The 16246-nt window shown below is 36.4% G+C and overlaps 1 protein-coding gene across 1 annotated transcript in view; it reads right to left on the reverse strand.

The window, feature by feature from the left end:
• Window positions 1–16246, reverse strand: part of ABHD17B (abhydrolase domain containing 17B, depalmitoylase) — a 16837-nt gene continuing 591 nt past the window's right edge. Inside the window, exons 2-4 of the mRNA XM_015849126.1 lie at window positions 10327–10801; window positions 2429–2608; window positions 1–1542 (exon numbers count right to left, since the gene is read on the reverse strand). Coding sequence (XP_015704612.1) covers window positions 1323–1542; window positions 2429–2608; window positions 10327–10793 — 867 coding nt within the window. The 5' untranslated portion in view covers window positions 10794–10801 and the 3' untranslated portion in view covers window positions 1–1322. The remainder of the gene's footprint in view (window positions 1543–2428; window positions 2609–10326; window positions 10802–16246) is intronic.

A 16246-nucleotide genomic window follows, 5' to 3' on the forward strand; every position in this document is an offset into this window, starting at 1 on the left:
TCCATGGAATATTGTTTACTGTTAAATCAACACATCTGAAAGTTTTCACAATATTTGATGCTACATTTAATTATACAATAGTCTGAGTCACAGAACAAGCAGAACAATTAAACTACATAAGGCCTTAAAATTAGAAGCACAGTGTGTATTTTTGGATTACCCAGTTTATAAATAGGCTACATATAGTTTTTTTTTTTCATATTTTTATTCAAGCAAAATGCATTCAAGGAAAGGCAACTTACAAAGTTTATTTTAGTATTAGTTAATAGGAAAATGTCAACATTCTTTTCTTGCCGCTCCTCTCACTCTTGTCTAGGAGAGAGCAATAAGTAAAAATTCCATACAATATTAAAAAAAAGGAACTTTTACACTAAACATCCAAAAAGTAAGCATGAACAGACAAACTGCAAAATGTCAAATTTTATTACAAAGTTAAATAAACTTCCAGGTTCTTCCTACTGAAACACTGCATCTCTATACAATCACTGTTTAAAACTACATTGTCCGCAAAGCTTTCTAAGTTCTAAATGCACTATTTGTTTAAAAGTAGTACTTAGTGGCCTCAGTAGCAATCATGTAATGATATTTAAGTTGTAACAATGACAATTTTGACAATATTTTGGCAAGATTAGGGCAGCTAAGAAGATGCATGAATAAATTCGTCCCTTTCAAGTTATAAAACAGCACAAGGACAAAACAGAACAACTGAAGTAAAACTAAGCACAAAAGATATAAAAAGATATGGAAAGACCTAATTTGATCCCCTCCCTTTATAACAGGGCACAGGTCATTTCCAGTGATGCTTCATTCTTATTACATACATAACTGCTCAAATTGCATGGCTATTGCATTTTTTACATGACAACTCAGAAGCTTAGAAGTCTGGTTTTAAATTTACATCTAAGAAACAGAGTAAGTCACAGTACATTTTGAGATGTTTAAAAATATTTATAAACGTGTTTTTAATATGCTAGAGCATTTGGCAACACTTTTACAGCATCTGATTTTATATAATTAGATTTTCATACAGTACTTGTGTTTTTTTTGTTGTTTTTTTTTTTGTTTTGTTTTGTTTTTTTTAAGATCTATAAAGAAAAACTTCACAAATTAATACAAACTGCCAACCTTGTCTGATGATGTAATTCCAGTTAATAATACTGGCATTAAAACCTTCACTAATTATGTTGACAAATCATTACCTGTACATTTAATGAAGGCAACCAACATGATTTGAAAACACAACCTTCGGGTTTTATGTTATGTACTTATCAAGGTATGCAGTTCTGCAATGAAATGAAGAAGCATTAAATATACATAGAAAATTACAAGTTCACCAGTTCCTGTGACACAAACCGTTTTAATCTTTCAAGATATTGTCCATAGAGCTCCACATCATTATGGCCTGCTCCTTCTACCCACAGTGGCTCTACTGGTCTCTGGCAGCGTTCATATAAGGCTAGGCCATGTGAAAAGTCAATTACTTCATCTTCAGTCCCATGGATAATTAACACAGGAGATGTTATTTTAGAAATTTTGTCAATGCTGTAAGAGAAAGAATGTATCTATGAATGCTATCAGTTTTGTTAGATCTTCTTTAAAAGACCAGCGACTCTTGAATTCACTTTTTAAATAGTTAAAATTGCAGTGTGTAATTAGTTCTGGAACTGTTTAAGTAAAAAAGAAATATATATATGTATAGAACTTAACACCCTGGAAATCACTGAAGCAGCATTTTAAGCTAAAGAAAGGACAAACACTAACAGAAACTAGTAGGATTGAATAACTCAGCAATCTGAAAGTGATATTCATTACTATGTCCACGTTAAAAACATGAAACTTAATATTTATTGAAAATTATACTGAATCAGTTATAGAACTGCTTGCTTTTCAGAACTAAAGTTATTTTATACTTTAACTTCACGTTAAAGTTTTTGTGGGGGAAAAAAAGTTAGAAACTCACAAATATTTTTTTGAGCCAAGTGTACCAGTCCATAACAGTATAATAGTGGCAGAGTTCTGAAATACATGACAGGAGTTTTCTACAGCTCATTTATCCTACTCTTTAATACTTATTGAAAAAGATGCAGAAGACATTCTTTGTAGTTATCCGGATGAGCAACTCACCAGAAGAGAACTGCTTGTTATTGTTAGAGGTATTAAGGGTTACACAGAGGAAAACTAATCACTTTTCATACACTGCAACAATTAGAGACATTAAAAACCTTTAAGAAGTTCCACAGACTCCTTCAAATAAACTGTTTCTTATTGTTATCTATTTCCAGTTATCCTCACTTTTTTTTTTAAGCCTTTGAATGAACATTCTGAGAATTTAATTGTATTACCCATTTCTCTAATACAAAACTTATGTAACTGGAAAAATAATTAAAAAAAAAAAAAAGCAAAAAAACACCAACAACCCGCAACTTACTTTGGGAATGCATCAAAGCAGTAGGTCTTCTTTGTATCAGGAAAAGCTACTCGCATTCCTGAGGTCAGTGGAGAATGTAGAATTACAGCAGCACTTTCATACCTAGCAGCAAGATCCACAGATGGTACTGTTCCTATACTTTGGCCATATATAATCACATTTTCAGGGCGGATTCCGTACCTAGAAGATCAAATATGTTAATGAAAAGGCATACAAAATAAAATAGGTAAAAGCAATTTATAAAAAGGTGTCATGGTTCTGTCATTTTGCTATTGGTATTCTACATCACAACATCATGTACAGCATGGGTAATTAAAAAATGAATACTCCAGTTCCATGGATTGACAACTTTTCAGATACTTGCTTCTTAGAGAAGAGCTACATATCCCAGGAGACCTTATGGTCAGAGAGGAAGATAAGTCACAGAAGTCATGGGATCTTGCTATCTTGCTGGCCAGCAGTGGGCATGCTCCCAAGCCATGTGCCTTCATTCAAGTAGGCACTTTGGTTTTGAAAACTCTTATTTATTAGCCTTAATTTCAATTAGACTGTATTATATTGTGTTATCTTGCATTTCGATAACATAGTTTGTAAAATAAGTTTTCCTCCTTAGATCACTGCCACTGCTCCGTTCTTTTTCCCTTTCTCTCTAAGACAATCTCCCATCTCCCTTCCCACTTTTAGGAGCCAGGGGGCCCACAGGCCTACTGCCACCCCCTCCTTGTCACAGTCGTAGACTGATCAAGAAAACTCCATGACAAAAGGCAAACAAACCATCTCCATACATTAAATTTTCCTGAAAAAGACAAAACTGAAGCTAGAGCAAAAAAATAGATTATGGAACAATTTATTTAGGTTAAAGGAAGACTTACTTTGTGTTTGCAGTACATTTCCTGCCTTATGAAAGAATGACACTACATTTTTAAGCATAGACTTGAGAAGGCTGTTGCAACTTGTATACTAGTTGAGTATCTTTATCTGTAACTCCTGTGGAGCTACAACAGAAATTATTAGAGCCTCACTAGGTCCGTAGTTACCATTACCCATAGGATAGCCAAACACACACACAAAGTCAGCTTACTCCTCTGTTATCTGATAAAAACTGCATGCTGGTAACATTGTTCAGTTTCATGAAACATAAGGCATGCCCATACAGACAACACCCAAAGTACTACATATTCTCTGTAACAGTGAGATGCTGCTTTGAGTGGTCTATATTTGAAATACAGGCTAGCAAAAGGAATACTTCAACTACACCATTAATGTATCTCAATAAGCACTACAAAGTTCAAGTCAATTTTCTCCCCCACTAAGACAAAAAAGTCTTTTTCCTGTAGCTGAGGTAGTCAACAGTTGTGAAACATCTAGCTGCATCTATCCAGATCAAACCTAATGTATTTTTCTTCAGTAACATGGATACAAAGATGATCTGATTGCCATGCAACACAACAGTACTGCAAAAGTCTGAGCAAAATGTTATGCTAGCAAGAACAGCACCCACAGCAGAAAATAAGTACTGATACAATAATAAATACCAGCAAAGCATTTTTAGTGCACTAAAAATGCACACTGAATCTGCAGAAGTGTCTATCTGGAAACCTGTAGTTTGCGTTGGAGAGGAAGTACTTTAAATAGAAAGAGATATTGCACTGCATTCAAAAGCAAAACATAAATCATTCTCATGTATTAACAGAAGTTTGTGAGCTCTCTAGTTTACACTACACTAGCCTAACAATGCTATGGAATAGCATATTGTAAGTCTAATGTCTGACAAAATTCCTAGGGGAACTGACAACTGTCTTCATTTAAAGTTAAGGAAAGTCCAACCATTTCCTCTTCTACAATAAACACATGCATTTTTTTCTGCAAAAGCTAGGAGAGCTGTACCAGCTAAGAGCACCTATGCTCAGAGTTCTCAAATTGATTCATTAGCATAACTCCACGAAAAACAAAAATATAGTTAACAAGAAATTGTTCAAGATTTTTCAAAACACGAATGGATGTCTTTGTAACAAGTACTCTTCAAGAATTCACAAAGAAAAAAGCACAAACATGAATAGACTCCATTTATACCATGACAACTTAATGTTTCCTAGAAAGAGTTTCTAAGATATAACTAAAAAAAATAAATAAATAAAAAACCAAGACTTTATTATCAGTTTTATGTTTCTGGAAAACCCCCTACCTCAAAGCAGTTCTCAGAGTACAAGAAAAAACCCTCAAACATCTAACTTTCTAATTAAGACTTTTTCAGAATTCCAGCACACTACAAAACAATAAATTAATGTTCTGAAGTGTAAAGAAGATGTGAAGTCTTCACTATTTCTTTATCTTGACTGAAACACTTGAAAACAGTTACAATAAATCTAATACAGCACATTTTTGCATTCTGAAAATACAATGTTCTATCCTTTTCAAAAAAAAATCAGAACGAAGTCTAATTAAATAAATGACATGCTGCATTGTTAGAGTGACATTGACTTTGCACAGTACATTATCACAGAACACCACCTTGCAAATCCATCACACATTTTCACCAGTATCAGACTCTACAAGGTAAAGACTACTGCACAATGTTTTAAGGCAAAAATAAACACTTTTCATTGTATATTCTCCACTGCCTTTATTCTTCCTCTTATTTTTAGCTACCCGTAGGCTGAAGGATTTAGATCCAAATATTAGCTGCAAAAAGCAATACAGGAATAGTGCTTACTATATTTGGATTAAAGTAAACCTTTCTGCACCACAGCCAGACTGCCTTCACAGCACCACTCAAACAGTTTTTATAGCCTGGAAACAAAAATAGTTAAACCTACAACCAGTAGTGGTTGTTCAAAGCAGTTAGACTTCCAAATATTCTGATCTGGAAAATAAGCAAAAAAATCCCCTTAGGATCCCAAGAACAGTATCAGTGACATCTATTTCCCTAGCTTTCCCCCTTTCCCTCTCCACTCTTTCCTCACCTCCACTCCTCATGGGGAAAAAAAAAAAAAAAAAAAAAAAAAGTTGAGAGAAAAGGAGGAGTCCAAACATCCCTCAGTTCCTCTCTCAAAAGTATCACCTTCTAGCTGAGAAGAAAGCTGCTGGTAAATTACTTATCCATAGAATTAATTGCCTCTTCCTTTCAGCAGTCCCATAGTGGTAAATTCCAAGAAATTTCATAGAAAGTTACCAAATGTCCAGGTTCTAATTTGGGATAACAGGCAGTTAATAAGTCAAATTCTGTAATTCAATGATTCTTTTATTGCCATGAATTATTAACCAAAAATTGCCTGTTTTTCTAGAATAAGAAGTATCAATTCAAGAACAAATGCAACAGTAATACAGTCCTTTGAGAATGGCAGTCAGTCCTGAGGAAGGAGAAGCTATAAAGCTATATGCTGAAAGCATCTATTCAGAAGCCAAGAGGTCACAGCCACTTGCTGTGAAAACTGCTGGAATCCATGAAAACTTGTTACATTGATCACAGCAGTAATGCATGCTACTGTCTATTAAGGTAATCTTAGTCTAAATGAAGTTTTCTATTTTTTTATTGGTGGCGGTAATTGTGAGGGTGTTTTTTTGTCACAATTACCCAAATGGACTTCAGAAAAAAACCTGAAAGTAGCTGCACAGAGATGCACATTCTCAGAGAAAGCAGTTTTCCTCAGTGACAAGTTACTCAGGACTGAATTTAGCATAAAATCTAGACATTTTCTGCAGCACAAAGGCTGCCCAAAACATTTTCCCAGAGTAACCGAGATTTCAATTCCTTTAAACATCTAACTTATCCTTTAAGTTTACACACCAAAGTGCTACCTTCATGAAAACATGGAACTTGATGAGCAGTACTTTCACAGAAGTAAATAACCCTGTTCATGATGTGTGTGAATGTTAGCAAAATCATGTTAAAGGTATAGGTTAATGTCACTACTAAACTAAGATATTGCCAAAGAGAACAGTACTTCCCTACTTAGGTTTTCAGTCATGTGTTGCCCTCATTGGGCTCCACCAACTAGTTTAGGAAACTGTACTAATACCTTCTGGTAGTAGAGCAGCTACTTTTCTGCTCTTTTGAGCAGGGTGCCTTTATACTGAGTATTGACTAATGTACTGAGTAATGACTTAACAGAGGGACAGAGGAAAGAAGCCAATATACCACTAACTGTATCATCACACTACTTCCTAGTACTAGCAACCCAACCTAACTCATGGTTTTATTAGTTACCCTTATCTACTCTTCCGTGAGCCTACAACTGACTGCCTCTTTTAAACACTCCTTCCTGACCTCACCTTCTAATAAGAACTAGTGTTCTCTTCTTCTACTAAACAGCACAAAATATTATTTTCCCTTCTTTGTGACAACTATCACAAAGTGCTGTACCAAAACGTATTTACAGTTTCCTTTATATTTGTCTCTGTAAATAAGACCTTTTCTCTACTTGTCTTAGTGACAGTCTCTTATTTTTCTACTTTTTACTTAACATACATATTACTATGACATGCAAACTGCAAGATTTCTAAGGTTAAAGTTACCTTTAAGAACAACAACAAAAAAAACCCCAGAAGTTACTATGGTGTGCAATGTGGGCCCCTAGAGTATCTGACATTTTGCCCTTGATACACCCAAGAGAGACAGAAAGCAATTTATCTTATTATCTCTGAAGTACTGATGTTGATCTAAAAGATTTGCTCCCTTTGCAAAACAAAACAGTGGTACAACTAACCTTAGAAGGGTTTATTTTCAGTAATATCTCTTAGGTTTCTACTAACAAAGAGGTGCAATAGATGTTCTAGAAAGGCTGCTGTTTGTTAAGTCAGTACAACACTGACTTAACCAACTAACTGCAGTGCTTGAGGCAGATGAAACAAGAACATCCTAAGGGAGTTTTAAATGCACATTTCAGAACCTTTCATCATTATGCACAGAACGCATTAAATTACAGCTGCAAGTTGCAGAACATGAAGGACACAAACATCCCTAACTATCAACATTCCAGGTCATGAATGAAATTCATGAGATTAAAATTCTTCCTCAACTTAGATGCACCTTTCCTTTCTGCACATGCAACATACGACATTGCCATGCATTCAACATGCACGTAGTAGTCAACAAGACACATCTCCTTTACCTCTTCCAAGATAGATTGGCCTCTTCTAGTCCTTGCAATGTTACACATACATTTATTCCATTTGTAAGATTATTCTCACAGTAAATCAAGGTCTCTTTTCCTCATCAATTTAAATAAAAGTCTCAGTCTCTAAAAATATAGTATGTTCAGGTATAGAAAGCAATAGCCCTTCCTTCTCCTAATGAAGGCTAAAAGTAGTATAAAAAAACAACACTACTACTTTTGAATGAAAAAAACATAATATGTCATTTCTCAACAAATACTTCCAGCCATCATCAAAATAGATTTGAATTATGTTTGAGTTGTGGATATTCTATCCATTTTGACACATCAGTATGACAGTGAGATCCTTCAGCTTTTAAAATACAGTATGATCCACGGTAAGAAACAATGGCAAGGTAGCTTCACTTCTTAAAAGACAAATCTCATCATGAGTCAACCTTGGCACATCTTCAGGTTTCTGAATGACCACCACTTGCCCTGCATTTGCCTGGGGCTGGTTAAACCTTTCCACCCTTCCTAGTGTGTCATCAAAGGCCTTCAGAGACCAGGGCAGCAGAAGATAGGCGTATCCCAAAATGACTACCTGCATTTCAGCACTTTGTAGCTATGACAGTCAGAAAAAGAATGTTCTCACTTGTGGCTTTTATATAGCGCCATGAAGATTAATATGCAATACTGTGCATCTTTCTTAAACACCATGGCAGTGAATCACCTTGCCATCTTTCACAGTCAGCATTCACAAGGACAGCTACTGAGTCCTAATGAAATACTAAAAGCAGGTAAAGAAAAAGGACAATTCAGAACCTCTATCTACTCTTTTCATCTTCCGCTCCACTGCCAAATAGTTCTCCACATTCATCTACATGCGTGATGATATTCACATAACTTTGTAAAAGCCTCTCTTAAGCAAATTTGTACCAATCTTAATTTCACCCTGAATATCACTTCAAAGACTATTTCTACTCCATGCAGGAAAGTGGTGGCCATCAGGATAGTTCTTCCAATAAATAACTAACATGTCTTTAACACAAGCAGCAGTTTCAACTGCAGAATGATGTCCATGTCCATGTGAGAATTCCAGGTACCCCAGATACATCTTTTAATGCTGGATTCTTTGATCCCGTTTCTCAGAACAGCGAATGGAGGAAGCAGAGTGGCTATGATCAACCTTCAACAGATGTAACTTCCCTATTCCTTTCTTAGACCATCATACAATCAGTGAGACATGGTTTATAAGCCTATGATAACAAGACAGATTTCTCTCCTCCTATCAAAAGGAACTTCAAAGAAATTACAACTGTGTTTACAGTTACCCTACACAAAATCCATAGAATTACTTTGCTTTCACAGAACACTGACTTTATAAAGCATTAAAGACAATGCCAGTGTAACACTGACACAACAGGCTACACTAGAAAAAGTGAATCAGAGCTGCAGCAAACATTTCCCGGTCCTGATATTAAGTATTAAAGAGCAGCTGAACACTGTTTCAGGGCACAAGAGAATATTGGCAACCATGCTGTACGAACTAGTACATCCAGAGTCGTGTACTGAACCTCACTGTATTTCACTCAGCATTCAAACACAAAAACAAAACCAGCATTACCAGCTGGGAAGTTGTTGAAAGTATTATAGTGTAAACTACTAAGAACAACCACTTTTCAGCCAATGGAAAAGATTAAGTTCACGTCTGAGAAACCCACAAATTGGGCACTTCATACCTAAATATAAAACCTAGCTCTACATATTTAAATACTTCTACATGAATTTTTGACATAAAACATCTCACAGGTAGCAAATAGACTCCAGGCAGAATCATTCCTGAATAGAAGAGGGAAAGAAAAAAAATACAGAATATGGAGTTAGAGTCATATGTCCCTCTCCTCTCCTACAATGACTGTTCAGCAAAGGATATATTCAGATGGGATATTGTTATGAGCTATAACCTTATTTGATAAGGAAAGACATATTGTTTAAGAATGGAGGAGAGAATTCAAATTGGTATCATATTTACTTCCAGATTTTCCATACAGAAATTATTCTAAGACAATGGGGTGAGCCCAGACAAGGAGCTGGGACTCCTACACGTATGTCTCTATAGTATTTACCTTACTGTTTTACCATCTTAAAAGTACAGGCTTAGAAAACAGGCTCTGGAAACTACATCCTCCCAGGTTGGAATTTTATTTTCCTGTGTCCAGTTTTAATTTGTGCTAACAGCAGTGATTCAGATTCCTGGGCTTTGGTCCTATCATAATGCATTCACATAGATTAATGACCTCCTCTCTCAGACACTGTACTTTGCTAAAATAGCTTCCTTTATAAAACAAAAAGCTTTCTATCTTCTGGAAATGCTGTAGCTACTAGTCTGAATTTTGAAACAAAGGAGGTCTGAAAACTCATTAAGACCATTAAATATCTGAGAAATGAATTCTTGTTTTCTCTTGTCTCCCTGTTATACCAGTAGCTCTGTGGGTAGGGAATCTACCATAGTTTTTTCTTCTCCAATACTATCAACAAAGGGGATCCTGAGCTATGACAGTAAGGGTTATCTTTGAAACATGCAAATAACAACAAATGACATCTTACTAAACTTCATCCCATTTCAGTTTCTCAAGTATATCAGCACTAAATACTGATACTGCTCAATACTAACAATACCTGTTATATCACCAGTCTGCTTTGATATAAATACATTAATTGTAAAAAAAAAAAAAAAAATCTGTTTAATTTACCACTTCAAATTAAGTACAGTGATTTAGAAAGCATGCTGGAATGTCTTACCTTGTCCTAAGAGCCACCCAGGCAGCATCAATGTCAGCATACAGATTCTTTTCTGTTGGCTTCCCAGAACTTGCACCATATCCAGAATAATCGTATGAGAATATGTTGCAATTAATCCGTGAACCCAGTCCTATGTAAAAGCTGCTCATCTGACCTAGGTCAACAGCATTTCCGTGCGAGAAGAGCAAAGTATATTTGGCGTTAGGTGAGCAACGCACAAACATACAGGCAATCCTGTTACCTTTACTTGTTCTAGTCATGAAGCACTCAATGGCATCTTTTTCTCTTGATGAATACTGCCAGTCTGCTCTCCCTGAGAGATGTAAAGTCCAGCGACTACCACTTTCATCACACATCAGAGTGTACGTGGGATCAGGAGGTAAGAATGCCAGTTTGGAGGCAATTTTCCCTGGGCATGGTGGACAACAGAATAGGCAGCACAGTTCACTGAAGGAAAGATTATTCATCTTCTAGCCTGAAACAGGAAGAGAGAATGGCATCAGTTTCTAGTTAGAATAAAACATAAAAAGAAGAAAACTCACTGAATTTGTAAGTTCAACCTCTTAAGAAAACAGCATTGAAATGTAGTGGAATTGTTTAAACAAAGCAAAAGCTTAAATATATATATTAATTTCTATACAACACCTTTTTGTTACTAGTAGCTTCTTTAGAATGAGCATATTATTACAGAAGAGTGGTCCCTAAGACCTGCCAGACTCTAGAACTAGAATATGATAGCTTAGGCCAAGAACAAGCATGAGTTTTAGTTTCTTTTGAGGACCCTCACCTCAGAGCAACAGAAGCACTCACTCCCTTGTCAGGATTGGGGTTATATTATCAGTCTTAAAGAAATGACTTTTTATTCCATATTTTAACAAAAACACACCAAACAAAATATTTTAACACAAATAACTGGCGGAGCAATATAACCTATGCTATGAATTCAAAGCGCTTTAATAGGGAGGGGTGAGGGAGTTTGAAAAAGAGCAAAACAGTAGACACACAGACCTGAAGCAAGCTAATCAGACACAGCTGCCCTGATAAACAGGTATTGAGTTCTCCTGATTTACAAGGCTTTGAAGGAAGAGGAAAAGAAATCTTTATTGTACTAGTACTTCTCCCGTAAAGGTAGAGCATGACAAAATCTGACAAGAACCATGAAGTACATCAGCACACCTAGCATAAGTATTTACTTTCCTGTTGTGAACACATTTGATGTTTCATCTCAAGAACTCTCCCACCCAGCTCTACCACAGGTCTCAGGCTTAGCTCCTACTGGGTCATGCAAACAGGAACCATCCTACAGTTTCATGTACCAGCTTTGACTGCTAGAGTCAAGCTTAAAAACAGGAATAACAACAACAGAAAGCCAACTTCTGATGTTCACATTCCCTGTGGTTTCAGAAACACCCGTGTCAGTCAACAGTAAAGTCTATGCTTTAGACTTAGCATAGCATAGTTACTGCTATGATACCTGGCAGCATCAAAATCACATTTCAAAGTCTGTTCTCTAACTTGTATACACTTATTTTTAGAAAAGTTCCATAGGGCAATGATGTAAGAGCTTCTGAATATAGATGGCTGAACAGTTACCCTTATTTTGACTTTATGAATGGTCTCTTCCCTTAGTACAGTGTGTGACATTCATATAGCACTACACAATCATAGAATAAATTGTTGAAAATAATCACGGCAACAAAATCTAATAAACAAGATGTGCATTTCTGAAATACTACTGCTCCCTGTTGAGCATAAAAAAAAAAGGGTTAGTTGTCTTTTTTTCCCTCCTCCAAAACTGGGCAAATGTTTTCAACCCAAGTCTCTGGATTTCTTCAAATGAAATCATAGATTCTTAGGCATGAGTGATCAGCACTACCATTTAGAAGAGATGGCAGAAAGAGGCCACCACTTCCCATAAAAAGGTAGATTATCTCTTAACAACAGATCTGGAGTAAATAGCCTACCAGTTAAGGAAATAGACTCATGTATTTATGCAATAAGCAAATTAGTCACTTAAACTTGCAATTGTTCATCTGTTCACTTTCAAGTGACATTATTGGACGTTACGTTCAATCTGCAAGTAAAGACTAGTGGAAAAGACCTACAGAAGAGGCCCACAGATTCTCAAAAGGCTTTAAACATCTTATACATAAACGCAGGTAATGTCATTTTATGATTTTTGGTTACTGGTATTCCACATCACAACATCGTGTAGTGCACTGGGAGTTAAAGTGTCAGTGCTCCAGTTCTGGGTACCTGTCCAGAAGAAAAGAAGCAGCACATTCCCCAGGGGGCTTTGCAGTCAGAGAGGAGATCGAACTCCTGGCAAGGTCACCTGATCAGGCTTTTTCTCTTCATTGTTCTTCTCCTTCGCCTCTCCTTGCTGCTGCCTGTCCTGACTGCACGCACCACTTCAGTATTACTGTAAGGCCCACAGCTTTCAGATACTCCCTCATTAGAATCAAAGCTAATAAATCAAATATAATTATATTGTATTATAGTGTGTTACCTTGCATTCCAATACCATATTTAGTAAGTTAGTTTGTTTCTCCTCAGATCATTGCCACTTTTTTTTTTTTTAATTACTTTGGGGTCCACCTGTCTCCCTTTTCCAGAGATATGGATTTTGCAAAATTCCTCTGCCCCACTAGTTACAGAACCGGGCTGAACCAGCCTGTCAGCCACTGACAGGTAAATATTTATTTCCTGCTTTATAACCCTCATACATGTGAGCACCAAAGGAACTACTCTTTTTACCTTAATTAGAAAGCTCATATTCACAGTCTTTGAACAACAGTAATGTTGTAATCCTTCAACACGCTTTTTAGTTCTGCAAGCATCACCCATGACTCAGTATTCAATCACACCTCTATTTTTATAGAAACTATTAAATTGAGTAATTTTTCTCCACTTTTTCAGGAAAAAAAAAAAGTTTTTTTGAAGACCAAAGCTAGATAATATAATGTGCTTTATGATGGGGGAAAAAGCATTTTCATTTCATTTGAAAAAAATGTAGTCGTATCTTTAAAACTGAGGTACAAGTAGCCTCTTGAGTCCAGGAATAGCTGACTGTATTTTATTCCAACATAAAATACTAGCTGCAAAACTTCTTTTTCTATAATGCACTTGTCAGAAAGAACTCAAACAAGACTTTACATTATTTATAACCATAAACAGCCTTGCAACACTGTACATAAGATTTCACACAAAGTATTTGCTGTCTGTTGTAGTAATTTTAGCTGGCCTGTGGAATACACATTATTGTAACAATTGCAGATAATCAGCTGAGGAGGTACTGGGCCCCAGCATAGCTTAAAAGTGCTAAATATGGGTTGTTACCACATATGACAAATGACTTATGTGGAAGAAAATGATTAAAGTATCATTTCTCTCCTGCACCAGACTGTAACAGACTTTATGTAACGTCTATTTAATCTTTACTTAAACTACAGTTTCTTATTCCTAAGTCATTCTACACATGAATCATGGCCAGCAACAGCCTTTGCATAAAAGAAAATACTCACTGTTGTCTTTACTTGGACAAAAATGAAGAAAAAAGTAATAACTGGAGATCCCTAGCATCACTAACTGAACAAACGTATCATAAAACACCTACTGGTCTTCCTCAGGAGGACACCTCCAACTAAATGCAAACAGTGTTTTCATTATGCTGGAACTGGTTTGTCATTCATTGTATTCACATGAGTGTGTTCTTTACCTCTGGATCTGGAATGGCACCAGGATATGAGAGTCCCTAGGGAGCACAGTGTAATTCTGATATCACTGTTTAAAAGTTCAACTGAATCAGCATTTCAGCCTAGTAGTTATGCACATGGTGTCATAACTTCAATTAAAGCAGACATTATCCTTCCTCAGAAGGTGTACTACTCAGGTACTTCACTGAAGTGATTAAAGTTTATTTCCTTTAAACGTCAGGAAGACATGTAAACATGATTTCTTAATGAATTACCAACACAGAAACTAAGTATTCATTTTGTTTGCTTTGGTTTTTTTTTTTTTTTTTTGTTTTTTGGTTTTTTTTTTAAGACTTAAGTAAATATTCCTTTGCATTGCCAAGTCTTCACAAAAGCAGTTCAAATTTCCTATCTGGAGATCAAGAGTATTACTGAAACCTCTGGGCTTTTAATAAGCCTAGTACACAATTTATGGAACTCTACCATAGATGATACCCAGCAGAAATTACTGCAAGTGTAGGTGAGTAATGGGACTAATATATGCAGAGAACACCTAGGTTACAACCTTCTGAGAATGCATGATGAAGATCTGTCCTCATAATGCTAGAATCACCAGATAAAAAGATCAACACATTTCAACAACATAACAATAAAGATGACAGCGCTGCCCTGCATACATAGATACTAATGCTGGTAAAATTACTGTTAACAAACAGAATGTAGTCAGAAAGATGCAAACATCCTTAAGAAATATAAAGGATACTGTGTTTTCATGCTACATATATAATAGAAAAAGTCTGTGGAAGGAACTGTAATGCGTGAATTTTTACTACAGCTCCAAGGACAGAGAAACTAAACAGACCCAAGTGGCAGGATGGCTCTTTGTAGGAGAGCCTTTAAAAATAAAGGGGAGACCATTTCATGAAGTTTATCTAACTCTCTCATGAATAATAATAATTAAAAAGTAGCTTACAAAAAAGAAAACTTAAAACAGCCCACAGGCAGTATTAAAATTCAGCAATTAACCTTATGATTAAGGCTGACAGATGAAGGGAAAAAAATCCACCTAATCTGAAAGCACACCTGAAATATTTATACTGCTATTCCTAGGATAATGCAAACATAGTTATTTCATAAAAGCAATTATTCCAGTCATTCTTCCTCTGTAAATCAGAGTGGCTTCTATTATTCACATCTTGAAGTACTTTACTACATATTAGTACCTTAGCCTCAAAAGACCAGCCTGTGCAAACACTTATCTAGAAATCTTATATTTACATTAAATCTGAAGTATTCTAATCATGTAGTTATATTAAATTACTTACACCATAAGAACAATTCAGAAGAATGAAGTCAAATTCATAAGTACTATTGCCAGCTTGTAAATCTTAGTAGTGATCTAGCTTTGCAACAGGCAAGATATTCACATTGTGGTGTGCTGCCTTTTATGAATAATCATTTTTTTCTTTTCTTCATTATGCAGTCCTGAAATAATGCACTTGAATGCAGCTTCCCTCCCCCTTCCGCTGAAGGCAAAGCAACGAAAACTTAAGTACAAACTGTTACTGAAACCCTAATGTTAACATTAACACCTGTGTACATTGATACAGGAAGAAGGGTTTGAATACAAGTTTAACAAGTATCAGTCCAACACCTAAAGTGACAAAACGTTAAGTAAATCGGTGTACAAGTAAGTTGAGCCCTCTCGTCCAGTGCTATTACGAATGAACACCCAGCAGGCTCAGAAAATAACACCGAGGGAGTTTATTCAGTAATGAAAAACAATCCAAGACATGCTGTGAAGTCACTTACTAATCTTTCAAGGACTTCCCAAACAAAAACAAACAAGCAAAAAACCAAACCTACCCAAACAATCGCATTCAAGAAAAACATGCAACAGTAACAATCAAACCCTACAGAGGCATAACGAGACCAGATCTTGAGTCAGGAATACACAGGTTACAAACGAACAGACGAAACAAGCAGCTCCCTTATCTCACAAACTCCTGATAAGGACCGGCGCGTATCGATCGCAGCGCAGAGGCTTTCTGCCTCTGGTTAGTCCCTTCGCAGACCCAAAGCCTAGCGGCAGGCCCCAAGAGGCAAGCGGGACGCAGGAAGCGCCGGGGGCGGCCGTCGCCGCGGAGCGCAGAGCAGCACGGGGCCGGGGCGTCACACGGCTCTGCCCGCCCCGCGAGCGGCCACCTGCACGGGGCACCGGGGCT

The sequence above is a fragment of the Coturnix japonica genome, chromosome Z, assembly GCF_001577835.2.
Source record: "Coturnix japonica isolate 7356 chromosome Z, Coturnix japonica 2.1, whole genome shotgun sequence".
NCBI lineage: Eukaryota > Metazoa > Chordata > Aves > Galliformes > Phasianidae > Coturnix > Coturnix japonica.